The following is a 17784-nucleotide window of genomic DNA, read 5'->3' as shown; positions in this document are numbered from 1 at the left end:
TAAGTTTTCTCCACATAATCGAGTTGGGAATATGATAAAATGATTGTTTTAATGCAAATCTGACGAAATTTTTCCATACAAATGGCCTAAAAACAATTTTAAAAATCATTGAATTCGATTGTTTTTAAAATTGTTTGGCATATTATTCAAACACCACACACACATACACATTTTGTGTATTTTGTTTTGAAGTTTTAGGAATACTGGAATGAAAAAAATTAAATTGACATAAAGCTTTGGCTAACCTTTCTTATTAAACCATGTGTATATATATAATAAATATAATAAAGTTCATTGAGTTCTTGTTTTACACAAATAATAAATGCATTTTATTTATTTTGGTATATTTCGCAATGGCTTGCATTTTTATTGCATCTATAGACTGATTAAAAATGCAATCCGGAGAATGAATATAAATTCAATACAAAGCACTGCATCTTAAGCCGTGATTTGCATCGAAAATGGAGTGCATCCTAGCTGTGTGCTGTGGAAGCAAAATGGAGTGCATCCTAGCTGCGCGCTCTCTTGTAAAATTTATAAGTGAATTCATAGGAAAAGAACTGATTAAACTACATCCACGGATGCAAACTTTTTGCTGGGTTGTTTCCGACGCGTGACTCGACGCACAACGGACCGTACGTACCGGGGCCATTAGTATGAACAAGGCATTATCAGAAATGACTCATAACTTATGGCCCCGGCACATACGGTACGTTGTGCGTCGCGTTACAACAACCACATGAAAACTTCAAGAACAAACTTGGCATCACTTACAGTTTTTTCATGTGGTTGTTGGTTTTAACGCGTGACGCAACGCACAACGTACCGTATGTGCCGGGGCCATTATGGGCCAAATACATACGGTCCGTTGTGAGACGCGTTGCAACAACCACATGAAAAGTGTGTAAGTGATGTCAAGTTTGCACTTGAGGTTTTCATGTGGTTGTTGTAACGCAACGCTCACCGTGTGTGCTGCCGCATTTAAGTCCCGGTCCACACTAACGTGAATTTCATTAAAAAATTTCATGAAATTAGGTGTTCTTAAATCGAATTCCCCACTACAGCAATTTTGTGATTTTGCTCTACTATGGAGGTCGATCTAGAAACGCATAATTTCATGCAATTTTTTCAATGAAATCACTCTAGTGTGGACCGGGACTAAGGCCTCGGCACATACGGTCCGTTGAAGGTAGAAACACAATGAAATACGCCGCTTTAGTCTTTTACATGAAACTGAGCGTGATCATGTAAAAGACTAAGGGCAAAGTACTAGCTATTTCAAATGAATTCGATAGCATTTGAATTAGGTAGTACTTGGCCTTTATTCTTCTACATGAAATTGAGCGTGAAGCAAGCTACAAAGTTCAATGTATTTTAACCTTGAGCGTTGAGTTACAATAACCACTTGAAAACTTCAAGCAAACTTGGCATCACTTACACATTTTTCATGGGGTTGTTGTTTTCAACGCGCAACGCGTCACACAACGGACCCTATGTATTTGGCCCATTTCTGAAACGTTGGATGTGTTTTCGGCTTTTCTTTGGTGTTGTGGACAGACGTTTGCCGAGCGGCCAATAGTGAACATCAACAACAATTAATTTGCTGCAGTTGTTCACAGAGGTCGCTAGAATACACAAAAACAAAAGAGCAATAAAATAAATATTAAAAAATAGAACAAAAAGTGACATAAGAAGGGTTGTTTGATACCAACAAAATTTATGGTGAAATAAAACATGCGCATCAGAACATATCTACCACGTAAAACAAACAGCAGAGAACTAATATTCTTCTCAGTGGAGTTTGACAGATTAGTTTGATTTGTGTGGACAGAGTACAGGACAGACGACAATATCGCGCGGATAAATTTCGGGAAAAAAGTTGTGTAAAAAATTGGAATTGTTTTTCACAAAAAAAAAAAAAAATAGCAGACCCAATAAGATAACAACAAACAACGAGAAAAGTGTCATAGCGCATCGTAAATAGTCAAAAAGCAAAGGAAAAATAAAAAAACATTCGAGCATATTCTTATATTCTTGCTTAACGAACGAAAAGAATAAAAGCTAATTACAAAAACAAACTGCTTGTACAAGAATAATCTGTGAGATACTTTTGGGTTTTCTTTTATTTCCAATTGTTTGGGTTACATATTTTGGGGCAAAAATTCTCCTTTGATTTGCGCGAGTTTTTATTCAACCACAAACAAATATTGTTTTTCCTAACTATGGATATCTTAAAGAAAATGTTCCAACAAACCGAGGAAGATGGCAAGGATAAAGAGTAAGTAACACTGATTTTAATTCCCTTGGAAACGTTTCTATTCCAAAACTAAACTGACTGAGGGGTCTTTAGGTTTGTTTTTGTCTTTAGGTTTGGTTATATTTTTCATTTGGTGAATACAATTGCATAAATGCCTTACTGTCTTTCTATACTATAGAATTGGATTGGCTTGACTGCCAGCTGATAGAGAATTTGAATTTACCAACATATTTCTTTACAAGAGAACAAGAAGAGCAAAATCAATAAAAACAAGCAAGTCTCGGCATTCAGCAGGCAATTATCTATCAAATTTCCTGGCTGTTTATACTTCTGCGGGCGGTCGTGGTGTATACCTCCTTTGATGTCCTGTGTGTACACTTGTATATGGACCATTTCAGTATAGACAAAATTATTGTTATTGTTGCAAAAGTTCCATTCACCCATTCGCTCCCTCCCCTTGTAAGGATATAAACGAATAGTGTAGTATATGCATGGCTGTTTTGGAGGCTGCGCACTATATATTTCTTTAGAAATTCTTTGAAGAAAAACTTTAAATTTGAACCCATATATAGCTACACAGCTTATAGATGTGGGATTTTATGGTTCCATTAAGAATTTAATAGAGTGTGTATCCTCCACATTGATGTATTTATTAATGCCATCGTAATTGGTATGCTCTTCTGGGAGCTTTTCAGGTAGGTATATATGGTTGTTGTTAAATATACCCAACTCATATGTTGATATGTAAATATTAATTGCTCTGTGCAGCAGCAGCGAATTAAAATTTCTAAAAATTAAAGGATTTGTCTATTTACTCCTTACCATTTTCAGCTTCCTAACTGTCATAAAGCGAATTCTTTGATTTTTGCATTCGTTGAAATTTCTGAACGAGTACTTCCTTCTTCCTATCAACATCGCAATCTGTTTTTATGCTCTAGTAACTGGACATCGGTATGTCTTTGCAGCAGTGATATTGATCTTGATATTAAAATTAACAAATTCTATGAGATCATAAATAAATTTATGCTTGAATGTATTCCAACTATTAAAGTCACAAATTCTTATAAATTTCCATGGATTACTCCTGAGTTATCAACTATAAAAAATTCCAAAAATAAACTTTTTCGTAAATATAAAAAGTCAGGTTCTTCAATTGACTACGCCAATTATTCTGTAGCTAGGTCTAAGTATACGCTAGAATCTCGTAGATCATATAATGAGTACCTTAACAAGATTAAAGAAAATTTTAAGTCCAATCCTAAGTCCTTCTATGACTTTGTTAATTTAAAAAGAAAAACACCTTCTAAGCCCTCTTTATTGAAATTCAATAATCAAGAATTTACTAAAAACACAGATATTGCTGAATGTTTTGCAGAATTTTTTGCTACAACTTATTCAAGTGCATCTTGCCAAATTAGAGATACATATCCTTATAAATTATCTCAGATTGATGAAATTTACATGCCTTTCTTACAATACCAAGACGTTTCCAAAAGTCTGCGATGTTTAAAACCCATTAAAAGTCCAGGTCCCGATGGAATACCTAGTTTAATTCTGAAGCATTGTTCAGTTGCATTGTCAACCCCTTTAACTCTATTGTTTAACTATTCCCTTAAATTCGGTCATTTCCCCGCAATATGGAAAAAGTCTTATATTGTACCTTTACATAAGTCAGGCAGTCTGACTAATGTATCCAATTATAGAGGAATTGCAAAATTAAGTGCAATTCCTAAATTGTTCGAAAAATTAATTACTTCTGTAATTTCCCATAAAATTCAACCCATGCTAAGTCCATGTCAGCATGGTTTTCGTAGTGGTCTTTCGACCATAACAAACCTTACAGAATTCACATCGAATGTAATAAAAGGATTTGTTCGGCATAATCAAACTGACACAATATATACAGATTTCAGCAAAGCATTTGATAGGGTTAACCATAGGCTTTTGTTGTATAAACTAGATTATATGGGCTTTAATACTAATTTAGTAAGATGGATATCTTCTTATTTACAAAATAGATCACAAACAGTTTTGTTTGATGGATGTGTCTCAAAATCGATTGACGTGCCATCGGGTGTTCCGCAAGGAAGTCACCTCGGACCGGTTCTCTTTCTTTTATTTATAAATGACTTGCCAAACTCAATAATGCATTCTAGATTGCTAATGTACGCTGATGATGTCAAGCTATTCATTACTCATAAATCGGAAAAGCAAGCTGATCTTCTCCAGAGTGATTTAAATAGCCTTTTTCAATGGTGTAAAATCAACTGTATGGACTTAAACTTAAAAAAATGTAAACATATGTGTTTTTCCAGATCTTCTTCTTTAATAAGGCAATTCAATATTAACGGTTCTCAATTATTAACTGTAGCATCATTTGTTGATCTTGGCCTTTTGATGGATCGAAAATTAAAATTTAATAATCATGTAATTTCTATTGTTAATAAAGCGCATGGAGTTTTAGGATTTATAAAAAGATGGGCCAAAGAATTTTCAGATCCCTATATAACAAAACAACTATTTACGTCACTTGTAAGACCTATATTAGAATATGGTTCTGTTGTATGGGACCCTCAATACGCAATGTATTCTGATAAAATTGAATCAGTGCAGAAACAATTTTTGCTTTTTGCACTGAGAGGTTTACATTGGAATAGCGATTTTGTCTTGCCTTCATATACAAGCAGGTTAAAATTAATTCGATTACCTACATTAAAAAGTAGACGCACAATGTTAAACACTATGATGGTGCATAAAATTTTAATGGGTAATATTCCCTTGGATTTCTTAATATCATCTATTAGAATAAATGTTCCTTGTAGAACAATTAGAAACTATCAACCCTTATTTAGAGATTTCCACCGCACGAATTACTCTATGGGAGATCCTATTAACAAAATGTGTGTAGATTTTAATTCCATGTATTGTAATGTAGACTTTGGCATGAGCCTTGACCTTATAAAATCTAACATAATTTTATTTTTAAATGAATAGTATATAAAAATGTATTAGTAAGTAACTAACTAGCTGATGAAGTAAATTCTGTAGCTGGTTTTCAATTTCCCTCTCATACCCCATCATGATGCGGATCATGGTGTGTACGCGATCCCTACGTAAAATGGAGGTCGCCCCCTCGGTCGGCAGGGGTGGGAAAGTGAGGCGTGGGAACGTTCGAAAAAAAAATTTATAAAGGAAAAAATACCAAATGCCTTTTAGGGTATTGCAAGTTCAGGAACAAAGGTTGTGTGTTAGGGATTAAAAGGAAGAAAGGTAACCGATTTCACTCTGTACAAATATGAAAGAAGCAGTAGAGATAGTGGTTATAACTATCCTTTTCAGACTATATATTTCACTCCTGCTATACTCCAACAGTCTTGAGTTTCTATAGAGGAACTTCCATATATTTAATCTATTCCGGTAGACCCCATTGGCCTATGTATGTTATATGTGGGATCTACATTCATACCGATGTATGGGCGCAGATCGTTTTGAAAATTCCCTATCGTTTTTAAATACATTTTACGCGAGTAATATCGTCCCAGCGACTGACTTCAGCCTCATTAGAAAGCACTAATTTTATGTGGCCAGGACAGTCGCGAATCTAAGAGTACTAATGGTCGGCCCACGTCGATAGAACGAAATATCTTTCAGCTCCAGGACACAGTTGAGGAAGGAAAATCGACCGAGAATGTTTCCGAACTGAATCGTAAATCTGTTAGCTAACGGAAAGAGATCTTGCTTAGGTCGATGCACTATCTCAGGAAGTTCGTTGTCACGTCAAAGGTAGGTCACCCCTCAAAGCTAAAGGAAGTTAATTGAAAAAAGATGAATCATTAATTGAATCAAAGCAAATCAAATATGCAGAAGGCTAAGTAAACTGGCACAGCACAGGCGAGATTACTTTTGATGTTCTGTATCCAGGTTCCAAAAGTCAGTTTTGATGTGTTTTCTCGATGTAGATCTCACGAAGTTTGCAGCTGTAATAGCACATTGATTGGCGAACAGATTCATCAACTGTAGGTCCATAGACTGAGAGATAGTTCTTTTAGCAATTCATTTCCCATTTTATTACTAAGACCTGAAATCCTGCAAAATTTAACGATATTGCGTATATCATGCAGTGCTTTCCTTGCTTGCCTTTATGTCCTTTCACCAATCCTGCTGTTTTCCTTATAGCAATAATGTCTGCCTGAAAGACGCTGCAGCTATCAGTAAACTTTAATAAGTATTTGATTAATGGGTTTTCGCAGTAAACGCCGGGGACAGTGTCTTCCTCTATCTTGGACCCATCTGTATATACTGCCAGACCGTTCAGAGGAGAGAAACCTTGAGCCCAAGTGTCCCTACATAGGAAATTTACGGATGATGATTCAAACGGATAATGATTCAAACTTAATCGCTTACACAACACCTGCCATATAATTCAAGTTGACGATGGATTAAGTTTAAGACTTGCTAATGTCCGAAATGTGAAGTCTGCCACGATCCTGAATATCGGAGCCAAAAACCATCCTCGCAGGTGGAGTACATAACTGTACCCATGTATTTTCCGGAGATGATGTCAATGCAACTCCGTTCAAGTTGGAGGCTGAAAATCGGGAATTTTGCGTTTCCTGGTGAGTAGTACAAGTTCTGTTCAGCATGGACCCAGCTTGCCAGCTGCACCAGAGCACTTTGCGTGAGGTCAGACAGGTTTGGTAAAAATTTGCCGCTTGTCAGCACTACCACATCATCAGCGTAGACCACAACCTTAGTTTTCAGTTGGTTGAAGCAGGCATGAATTTCATTTAACCCAGGAAACCAAAACAGAGGTGAGAGAACCAACCCTTGCGGTCTGTCTCTGTTGACAGTATTCCTCAGGCAGCCGCGTAATGGGAACTTATCCCTTGCAATATCTTATTACTTCCTGGACGAGAAAAATCTATATTGAGCTTGATATGGTCAAAACCATGGGTAACCCCACTCTTCTTAATCCTGCAGTAGCCTTCGACAATCTCCTTCACTTATTTTGTCACGGGGAAGGTGAAATCCCGAAATTAAATATCAAGATGTCATTCCGGCAAACAATAAGTGATTGTCGATTGTAATCCCAAATAGCGCTTAGAAATAGGAGTTGAGATATGGATGGTAGAAATCGTAAACGCAGTCGAGCTGCTCTAGATATTCTTTTGTATCTCCTAACTTGGCATTCAAGTTCCTAATACAATTTATTATGCTTAAGAAACGGATGATCAACTGCCCCGCGAAACTAAAATAAGTAAAAAATTGAATTTCATATATTTATTTTATTACATTTCAGCTCCTTGGCCAAGGATGAATTCCGTAAACCGCAATGGTTTGAAGAGGCCGAAACCGATGATGAACTATTTGATGATGATCGTAAATTTGCTTTCCAAATATTCACCAATCCCATGGAGTTGCAAAAACATTTTGAACGTCAGATGCAACAAATTTTGGAAGCCGTTAGCGAAATGGATGGTGGAGGTAAGTCGCTTTACATTCAAATATTAAATAAATCAAAACATTCAAATTTCATTTTCTAGACAAGAACATTATTGTTGAAAAGAATATCAAAGAAGATTATTTAAAGCCCGGTTTTGAAAGTGAAATCCTAAAGGAATTTGAAAAGCAAAAAGCTAAATACTATGACACCGATTTGGATGGAGAGTAAGTAGTATTAACAAACAAACATTTGTTCATTTACTAAAGCTAATTTGTTATTGTTATTGTTTTGTATATTCTAGAATATATCCCGATCAATTACATTCATTGCTACAACGTTTCGCCAATGGTGAGGGAGAAGTTATGAAACATTTGCATGATCCCGAAACCCCGAGTCACATTTTGCCACGCAATGACAACAAAGCATTCCGCAATTGGAATCGAAAACCGAAACTGAGTGATGAAGAAATAATAATGGGAAAAATTCATGGTACCCTAGATGATGATGTGCAGCAAGAGAAGCATAAACGTGCACCACCGCCTCCTGCATTCCCACGTCGTCCGGACATAATGACACCCATGACACCGATGATGCCGAGAGGTTCATTTGGGGGCGGTGGTGCCTTTGAGGGGACTTATACGGTAAGTTAGCGATTTATAGAATAATAAAATTACATTTAGTAAGATTATAGATTAGGTATAGGAAGAAAAAAAAAATTCTGCAGTGGTGCAATGATAAGCGCTCACCGGCTTTGGGCATCAATGACCATCGCTAATATTTCCGTCGTGGTGAGCTTGTCAATAGGCCGGTCTGACATAAGGCTTCATGCGTCCTTTCCTATAAGCTTTGGAGGGACAGCAGTAGATCGATGAATTTACCGCCTGAAAAACCATGGTCTTCTTAGTCTGTGGAAGTTGGTTCGTCCTCTAAGAAGATGCTTGATTTTCAGTCAAACCAAGCACCATTGCCTTTCCCTCCTCGTCAATTGATTTTCTTTACGAATCTCGTTCGGATTATGGGTAGGTTCTTTGGTCTTCATACTGTCTGATTTGTGTTTAGCTTCGGATCAGAATAAGACTCGACCCCACAGCATGCATGGGGAAGCAGGCTTCGTCTTCTCTTCTTTTTTTTTGCTTGCTTCAAGGATTTGGCTGCAGCAGCTATAAGGTCTGGGAGGACCTTATCCACCTGAAGCTCGCATCGGTGAAAATATACCTGTTATGTAGAAGACCTCCTTCTCAGAATGCCCATGCGGAGCACTTACCACGAATTTGCAGAAATAAATAACAGCACTTTTATAGGGTTTCGTATCTCTAACTCATCGGGATGTTCTGTCCTTAAAAGAACCCTTTCTTTCAGAAAGGTTCCATAGAAGCACCATGTGTTTCAGAAAGGGTCCATATATGTACCCCCTCTTTCACAACGGGTCCATAGAAACGCCCCTTTTTTCAGAAAGTGTCCATAAAACAGGGTCGTGCTTCTTTGCTTCTTTCTATAGTGAGGGCGCCCACTGAGTTGTTTTTGCATTTGCTTCTCTCTCTCACGTACAGTGTAAGTGTACATAAAAAACAATGAACATCATGTGGTTGTTGTTTTTTTCACCCATGCATACGCACATGTTTTAGTATTGATGGAAATATAGTGGGCGACACTGCCATAAAAGCACCCCTTTTTTCAGAAAGTGTCCATAAAAGCACCCCTTTTTTCAGAAAGGGTCCATAAAAGCACCCCTTTTTTCAGAAAGTGTCCATAAAAGCACCCCTTTATTCAGAAAGGTTCCATAGAAACTGTAAATGTGTATAGAAGCAATCTTTTTTCACAAAGGGTCTGCAGAAGCAGCTTTTCTTTCCTCCAAAAGGGTCTATAGAAGCAGCCTTTCTTTCAGAAAGGTTCTATACAAGCAGCCTTTCTTTCAGAAAGGGTCTATAGAAGCAGCCTTTCTTTCAGAAAGGGTCTATAGAAGCAGCCTTTCTTTCAGAAACGGTTCTATAGAAGCAACCTTTCTTTCAGAAACTGGTCTATAGAACCACCATTTCTTTGAGAAAGGGTCTATAGAACCGCCCTTTCTTTGAGAAAGGGTATATAGAAGCACCTTTCTTTCAGAAAGGGTCTATAGAAGCAGTCTTTCTTTCAGTAGGGGTCTATAGGAGCACCCTTTCTTTGAGAAAGGATCTATAGAAGCACCCTTTCTTTGAGAAAGGATCTATAGAAGCAAACTTTCTTTGAGAAAGGATCTATAGAAGCACACTTTCAGAAAAGGATCTATAGAAGCACCCTTTCTTTCAGAAACGGATCTATAGAAGCACCCTTTTTTCAGAAAGGGTCTATGGAAGCAGACTTTCTTTCAGTAAGAGTCTATAGAAGCACCCTTTCTTTCAGAAAGGTTCTATAGAAGCAACCTTTCTTTGAGAAAGGGTCTATAGAAGCACCCTTTCTTTCAGAAAAGGATCTAAAGAAGCACCCTTTCTTTCAGAAAAGGATCTAAAGAAGCTCCCTTTCTTTCAGAAAGGGTCTAAAAAAGGGCCCATAGAAGTATATTTGTTTCCGAAAGGGTCTATAGAAGCACCCTGTTCTTACAAACGGGGTCTATAGAAGCACCCTGTTCTTACAAACGGGGTCTATAGAAGCACCCTGTTCTTACAAACGGGGTCTATAGAAGCACCCTTTCCTTTCAAAAGGGGTCTATAGAAGCACCCTTTGCTTTCAAAAGGGGTCTATAGAAGCACCCTTTTTCATATTAGCCGATGGTCGAACACCACAGCAGGAAGTTCTAACTTTATTTATTTGTGTAATTGCTTTAATAATTTAAATATTTTTTTGTTTTCAGGGTCCCAAAATGTTTAGTCAAAGTGTTATGACTAAAACTATACGCAAACCCGATGGAACATATGAAACTACAAAAATTACCCAAGACTCGCAGGGTAATAAAACGACCACGGTTACGCGTGTTGTTGATGGTAAAACCGAAACAATAACAACATATGATGGCGCTGCAGCTGCTACTCCCGGCGAAATGAATAAACTCAAACAATTTTCCGCTGGAGAACCTCAAGCTCAAGTATATTCGGATCGTAATGTTTATGTATCCAAAGAAGGTTATGCCTTACCACGGAATCTCTGGTGACCAGTGGTTGGCCAATTGCAGATCAGTGATAATTTGCAAATTTATTTTATTATCCTTAGAACAGCAAATATGCAAATTCAACAACAACAAGCAGAAGATATGGACACTGTTATTGTAGTTTCTATTATTATTATTAAAATGATTGTAGTAGTGATGGCTTTAGCTTCTTTAGAATCAACAAAAACAAATATTTATTTATCAACAACAACACCATTAACACCTATCGTCGTTTCTAATGATATTTTAGTTTATAGGAGGTTACCACGAATTTGGTGTTTTAGATGAAGAAAATCTTATTGAGACAAAAAATAACATTGAACCAGAACAAAATGTAATCCCAACCCAATGAGTGGGACATTTTGAATATGCTACAATTATTACAAAACAGTAATGACTTTTTTCAGTTGGCCAACGAGAAGAAAAACAACAATTAGTCATTGTCGATTTTGTTAACAATTGTCTTTATATTGTTTGTGGACATACATATGTAACATTCTATGGCAATGATGATGGTACATACTACATACCATTGTTATGGAATGCAGAAGAAGCACATTGTTGGCCGCCATCACCACCACCACCGTTTCATTGGCTGACTATTACTGACTGGCCGACCGGCCGGCTCTACATGAAAATGCACAACATTCTAATGTGCATCACAAAACAAAAACACTTGGGATAAATGAGAGACAACAACAAATATGAATAACAACAAATCTAATCTATCTATTTTGGAGGAAAATTATTTTCTCTGGTAGTTTTTTGGGTTTTTATTGTAATAGCCTATGTTTCATAGGACGTTATATGATTTGTATAATTATTTTTGTCTTTTCTCTATCGTCTCAAGACACTAATGACCCTTTGTGTCATTAACCTCTAGACATGCATACACGACAAAGTTGAACGCAATGTTTAGGCAGAACTATAACATCAATGCAATTTGATTAGCATTATATTTTAAAATTTCTTTACCATTTTTGGAAACAATACAATGAAAAACACTTCGGGCCGGTTTTTGGAAAATATCATTTGTGCTAAAGAAAAACAATTCTGTTTTATTTAACGTTTGTGCAATATTTTCGGAATAAATAACAGTTTTGTTTTCTTGTAAATTTATTGCCAGAAACCAGCGATCACCCAAGTGTATTAAAAAAACCAAAGTTTTGAAAAGTATTTTTAGGTTTTATTAGAATTTACAATTTTTATTATTTTTAGTGAATAAAACATTCTCATGAAAATAGTTCACACACACACACGAACCCACAAAGTCAGTCGTCTGTCTCAATAAAGAAAATAAAAATAAAGCAAAACAAAAAGATAACTCATCTAAAATACCAAATTATCATCAGTATCATTGCTTAAAGTAAATGGACATAGACCTTTTTTCTTAACATAACCTTTTCACTTTATAAACAAAACTTGATGTTGAATTATTATTTAATGAAACCATTTATAAATAAAATCTGCTATTGAACCACATTTTCTTTTCCATACATCACTGAAGTGTGAAGTCATTAAAAAAACGAAACGAAGTTACCTTACCAAGAAAAAGAAGAAGACATACATACATATAAATCAAAAGTTATATTTTATTGAAACTTTTATTATCTTTATTATTTTTATGAAGTAAATTTTTATGTTCTTTAATATATTTTTTGAAGAGAAATTAAATTTCTCTTATTATTATTTTTAAGGATTATTCTTAATTGATTTATTAGTTTTAGTTCAAAATAAATTTTATAAGTTGTATGAAAAATTATTTGTATACTTAATTTTTTGTTTTGTTTATTTTCTATGTAAATTTCAGATGTGTGAAATTTTTTGCAATTGAAATTAAAATTAAATATTCAAAATTTTCTCAATGGCAGGATCTTTTTGAGTCATAACTTTAAAATTCTTGTAATTCAAAAATTGAATTTGAAAAAAGAAAAATAACCAAATTAAAATAAATGTTAATCAACTGAAATGCTTATATAATAGCATTTCAGGAAAAACTGAAATTGGCAAAGAATATTTTTATTTTTTTGTTTCATAGTTTTGTGTATAGACATTTATTTGTATTATGTGTTAAAATACAGATTTATGTTTAATTAATAAATTTCGTGTTATTATACTCTTGTCGCCTTATGAATAAAGGAGTTCAAATATTAACTTTCAAACGACCGGAAAGAATAAAGCCGCATCATCTGATGTTTCAGATTATTTAATCCCCACATAGACTGACACCTCAAATCATTTTCGAAGATGGACTGTGTCGAACGTCTTCTTCTGACATCTCCCCGGCAAAATTTACAATTTTGAGTATATGTAGAATAAGGTCTGCTGCCATAGCATTTTATGATTTATGGAACAGGTCATGGTAGAACAAGAAAAGGTAGCAGCAATACCCAGCTGACTGAACTGGGTTGTAGTGTTAGTGTCAAATTCCATTCGACATTTTATGTATTTATTTCTATGTTCGATGTATATTAGGGATATATATTTTTGAAGAACAAATTTATTCATCAGAAAAAAAAAAACTATTTCCCATAAAGACGGCTTCATATCATTGACATGTAACCTCCTCCAGGTCCGAACGACATGCCGCACACTAAAACACCGCTTATAGAGGCGGTACAATATTTGTTAATATGTGTGGTATTTTGTTAAACTTGAAAAGAATAAAGCCCTAATAAACATGTGCTTTTTTGTTTTCAAAAGCAAATGATTGAAACATCTTCTCTTTTTTCAATGAATTACCAGCGACCCGAAACATTTTTGCAAGTATTCTACTTTCTGCGAGAATTTATGCATTTAGTGGAATGATATGGAAACATTCAAATTGAAAATCTAACGAGTTTTCATTCATGTTTTCCAAAATATTCAATCAAATGTGAAAAATTATTAGTTTTTTAAATTCCAATAATTTATAGACATTTCCTTGTTTTGTTTACATTTACGTTGACACTAAGGTTTACAAACAAAAACAAATTCCTTTGTGGTTGTTGTTCGAGTTGTATTTGTTGTAGTATTAACTTTACCTTGTATTTGTTCTACCATGGGAACAGGTCAAGTTTAGGCAGAACTATAACATGCAAGTGTCGTAGGCGTAGTCGTAGTTTACATTTTTTATATGATGAAGAATGATATACTACGAAAAAATGTTGTATTTTACAGCATCTTGGATCTAAGATCATCCATGTACACATGAAAGGCACCATTCTTATGCCAAGTTTACACTTGCGCTCCAAAATCCACTGGATTTTACGAAATCCTGAAATACACCCCGGTGTTTACACTTATTTTTTGTTGATTTCAAACATATCACAATGATCAAGGTAGATGCATATGCGCAGCTGATCGAACATGAATTTTCAAAACTAGTTGTTGTAAATTGAATTAATCATCAAAAATATACGACAATATATAACTTTATTTGGAAAATTATCGTAAAACTATCTATGTCCCAATTTACATTAGGCGAGTTTACTTGCGGCAATTGTCAGTTTGATGGAGAGAGAGGTGAGGTATATGGTAACCCTTTGCCTCTCAACACCCTCTCTCACCCACAAACTGACAATTGCCGCAAGTAAACTCGCCTAATGTAAATTGGGACTATACATCGTATAAATTGTGTATAGGACTAACAAATAATTTTATCGTTGAGATATAATAATAAATTTTGATAGATAAAAGTTGTGCTCAGAACCTGCACAATATTAGTACTTGCAGTAGTTTTCCCGTTTAGTGCTAAAAATGCGTTCTAGTACTCCGAAATCTAGCAAGACTTGCACTTTTCTATAAACAAAAATAACGCCGAATAACACCCTCTTCTCCTGTTTTCTGCCATACAATTTTGGCCTAGTAGAAAATAGCAGCAAGCATGCACATTGGCATCTAACATGATAGCTGATACGTTGATTTTGACATTTATGCTGGAGTTTTTGCAATTTCCGTCATTTATCCGTTCCCGTATTTTTTAAGAAATTTGTATGGGGAAGCAATTCGCTATTTTTTCTAACATTACCATTAAAAAATTAAGGGAACACAATGGAAAATAGCATTGTAGCAGAGTCATTTAATATTTTTTCACAATTGTTTACAAATTTTGATACTAAAATTTTTTGTTGCATCAATTGACCATCTACCTTGTTTATTGTGATACGTGAAAAGTGTTGCAACTTTTGGTACTTTTTTAGGCAAAAACAGGGTTGTATATCATGTGTACTGTGATTTCCATGTTGATTTCGCTGAAATCACGAAATGAGATGATTTCATTTTTGTATGCGAAATCATGATAAATTTTGGTTGATTCCGCGCGAAATCAAGAAACGCCCTCGAAATCACGAAACGACGCCGAATGTAAACCAAGCATTAGTATGCATTTTTTGGATACGACAAATCGGCGTTGCAATACGAGAAAAGAGACGTGACCGATTTTACGACTGCATATAAAAATAAAGGGGTCGATTATCGATAGCAATTATCGTTGAGAGGAGTTGCCAGCTGTCAAAGTTACTTCATGCATGGCAACCTTCAACTGAAGTTGCGAATCTCAGTTGACGAACCGGCTATTTTTCAGCAACCAGTTATTTTCAGTTGCAGTGAATATTTTCGAAGAAACAAGAAGTAAAATTGAAAGGAAAAAAACATTTTCTTAACAATTGTTGATTATTTGCATGATTATTTAATTTTGTGTATCAAAAATATGGTGAAAATAACAACAAAACAACAGTTTGAAATATTAATTGATAAATTGAGTGCAAATCCAATGTGCACATGGGTTCCATCTATACAGCCGACTACACCAGGGAATTTCGTTTTTGAATAAAAATGATTTTTGTTTTGTCTTTTTTCCTCCTCCGTCAACTTCGAAACGATCCAATTTGTCCTCTATCAAGTGGACAGCTTCCTTCAATACGTTCGACAATGTAGATTGAGCCATGCAATTGTTGTAATCATTGCCATGGGACTTTTGGAAACTTCCCTCCGCAAAAATCTCAACGCAGCGCACACTTTTAAAGTGGGGGTATCGCTGTTGATCTGTAAATTATGTACTTTGAAGTCATCCTTTAACGTTTCGACAATGTAAACTACGGCATCCTTTGGCAATCGAAAATACGTGTTAAACCTAAAATAATTTACTGATTATACAGATCTTTCCATACGAGCTTCAACTTACAGTACAGGTGACAATTCCAATCCTGTACATTTTCTTAATCATCAAAAATAATTCCACTAAACTTACATTTTTAAAATAGTTTTTTTTTTGCGAATTGTGCCTTTTGGATTTAATAGAGTTCACAAGTTTGAAAAAACACTGATAGATAACACGTTTATCGACCACCCAGTTGGGTGACACCAATAATACAACATTTCATCTCAGTTGTGCTGACAATTGACAACGCAACTCATGTTTAGTGGCAATGCACAATCGACCCCAAAATCAATTTTAAAATAAAAAATAATTTTATAATTAAAAAAAATATTTTTTTTTAGTTTTGTATAAGAAAACAAGTGAGCAAAGGCTATAGTCGGGACGGGGCCGACCATGTGATACCCTACACCACTACCCCTGTGTATAAGCTTTTCACTGGTAAACATTTCTTTTAGGGAATATAATTCAACTACCATCAAACATAATATGCCTCTTTCTCTCTGGGACCCCCAAAAGCAACCAAAATTTCGTGACTATCCGATCAAAATTACGTCCTGTGGTATTTCCCTTGTTTGACCACCTTCACCAACCTGCTTTACACCAATGTAAAGTTAATATTTTCTTCTTCCATCGACAAGCTTTGCGTTGGAATACCCCTACTAGAAGCCGATATATTCACAAAGAATTAAACTTTGAATTTGTCTCCACATTAGTTTTTCCCCATTTCGAAACCAAAATATTATCAGACTATCAAAGGCTTCTTCCTCTGAGGGGCCCGCATCAACTCCCAATCAATTCGTGACTACAAAAAAATCGGCAAATGGGATGCATCATTGTAAAGGTGGGATATTCTACTTTCATAGTCAGGCTTTGCCTTTGGAAGCTCCCCATCCAAAGCTGTGATATTCGTCATTGTAATTAAAATTGCAAAAATGAAAAGTTGGGTTCTATTATCGGCTATTGCGATATCTTCGTTGTTTGACCACCTACGACAATCTTTTATATATCATTGTAAAGGTGATATTTTCTACTTTCGTTAGCAGGTTTTGCTTTTGATATACCTCTTATACATAGATGCGGAGATATACGCTTTGAAATAAAACGTTGACCTTTTCCCCAAATAAGTTTTTTGCCCATTCCGACCCCTGAATATTATCAGACCATCACCAAAATCAATAGGCTTCCGATCAAAATTGCGACCTGTAGCGTGGTTACAAGGTTAAGATGGACAGACGGACGGACGGACACACATAGTCAGATCGACTCAGTTCGTCGAGAGCCCTTATTTCGATGCGTTACAAACTTTTTGGCCAAAACCAACTTATAATACCCTCCCCACATAGTGGTGTAGGGTATACAAATCTCGTCGTAAATGTTAGGTTGTAGGATCCGCAGCTGCTATAGGTTGCAGCCACTCCACTCGGAGACCTCGTGGTCCATTGTGATCATCCTGGGTGTTGAAAAAATTTTTGTGTGTTTATTGGTTATTGTTGAAGAATTTGTGTAAGATAGTTGCGGATCCGGTTGTGGTGATGATGAGTGCTGGTGATGGAAAGAAGAGATGCTATGGAGATGAGAAAATAGATGGAAGGTAAGGAGACAGGGGAGAGTAGAGAGATGATAAGAGAGTGAAGGAGATGAAACAGATAACCCGCCCCATAGCCATTTAAGGCCTCTGCAGTATGCTAGCAAGACTGTGGGGTCGGAAGAGAAGAAGTGAGACAGGGATTCCGTCGTGTGAACGCCAAAAAGCCTGTGTCTTTTGGACCTCAGTCTGGGACACAGACAGAGAAGATGTTCAATTGTCTCCGTCTCATCCACGT

General features: G+C 35.8%; 1 protein-coding gene across 3 annotated transcripts; it reads left to right on the top strand.

The window, feature by feature from the left end:
* The first annotated feature begins 1492 nt into the window (after positions 1-1492).
* LOC141394625 (uncharacterized) lies at positions 1493-12922 on the top strand. 3 transcript variants are annotated; one of them, XM_073969305.1, is made up of 5 exons: positions 1493-2278; positions 7557-7741; positions 7801-7924; positions 8002-8341; positions 10528-12922. In XM_073969305.1, exons 1-5 carry the CDS (start codon positions 2223-2225, stop codon positions 10822-10824), a joined length of 1002 nt encoding a protein of 333 aa, XP_073825406.1. In that variant the 5' UTR covers positions 1493-2222; the 3' UTR covers positions 10825-12922. The 3 variants fall into 3 exon arrangements, with proteins under 3 accessions (XP_073825406.1, XP_073825408.1, XP_073825407.1); XM_073969307.1 differs by lacking the exon at positions 1493-2278 and adding an exon at positions 5142-5268 and having other exon boundaries at positions 7516-7741; XM_073969306.1 differs by lacking the exon at positions 1493-2278 and adding an exon at positions 5931-6873.
* Positions 12923-17784: the final 4862 nt, after the last annotated feature.

This window comes from Musca autumnalis, unplaced genomic scaffold, assembly GCF_047663935.1.
Source record: "Musca autumnalis isolate F117 unplaced genomic scaffold, ASM4766393v1 scaffold_2, whole genome shotgun sequence".
NCBI lineage: Eukaryota > Metazoa > Arthropoda > Insecta > Diptera > Muscidae > Musca > Musca autumnalis.
The sequence above is the reverse complement of the archived record's forward strand: the minus strand, read 5'-3'. Positions and strand labels throughout refer to the sequence as shown.

Bases quoted from the DNA above. Each gene is read 5' to 3' on its own strand.
- LOC141394625 (XM_073969305.1), top strand. From the start codon at position 2,223: ATGGATATCTTAAAGAAAATGTTCCAACAAACCGAGGAAGATGGCAAG. The intron at 2,279-7,556 runs GTAAGTAACACT...ATTACATTTCAG, and splicing joins GAAGATGGCAAGGATAAAGA to CTCCTTGGCCAAGGATGAAT. The intron at 8,342-10,527 runs GTAAGTTAGCGA...TTTTGTTTTCAG, and splicing joins CCTTTGAGGGGACTTATACG to GGTCCCAAAATGTTTAGTCA.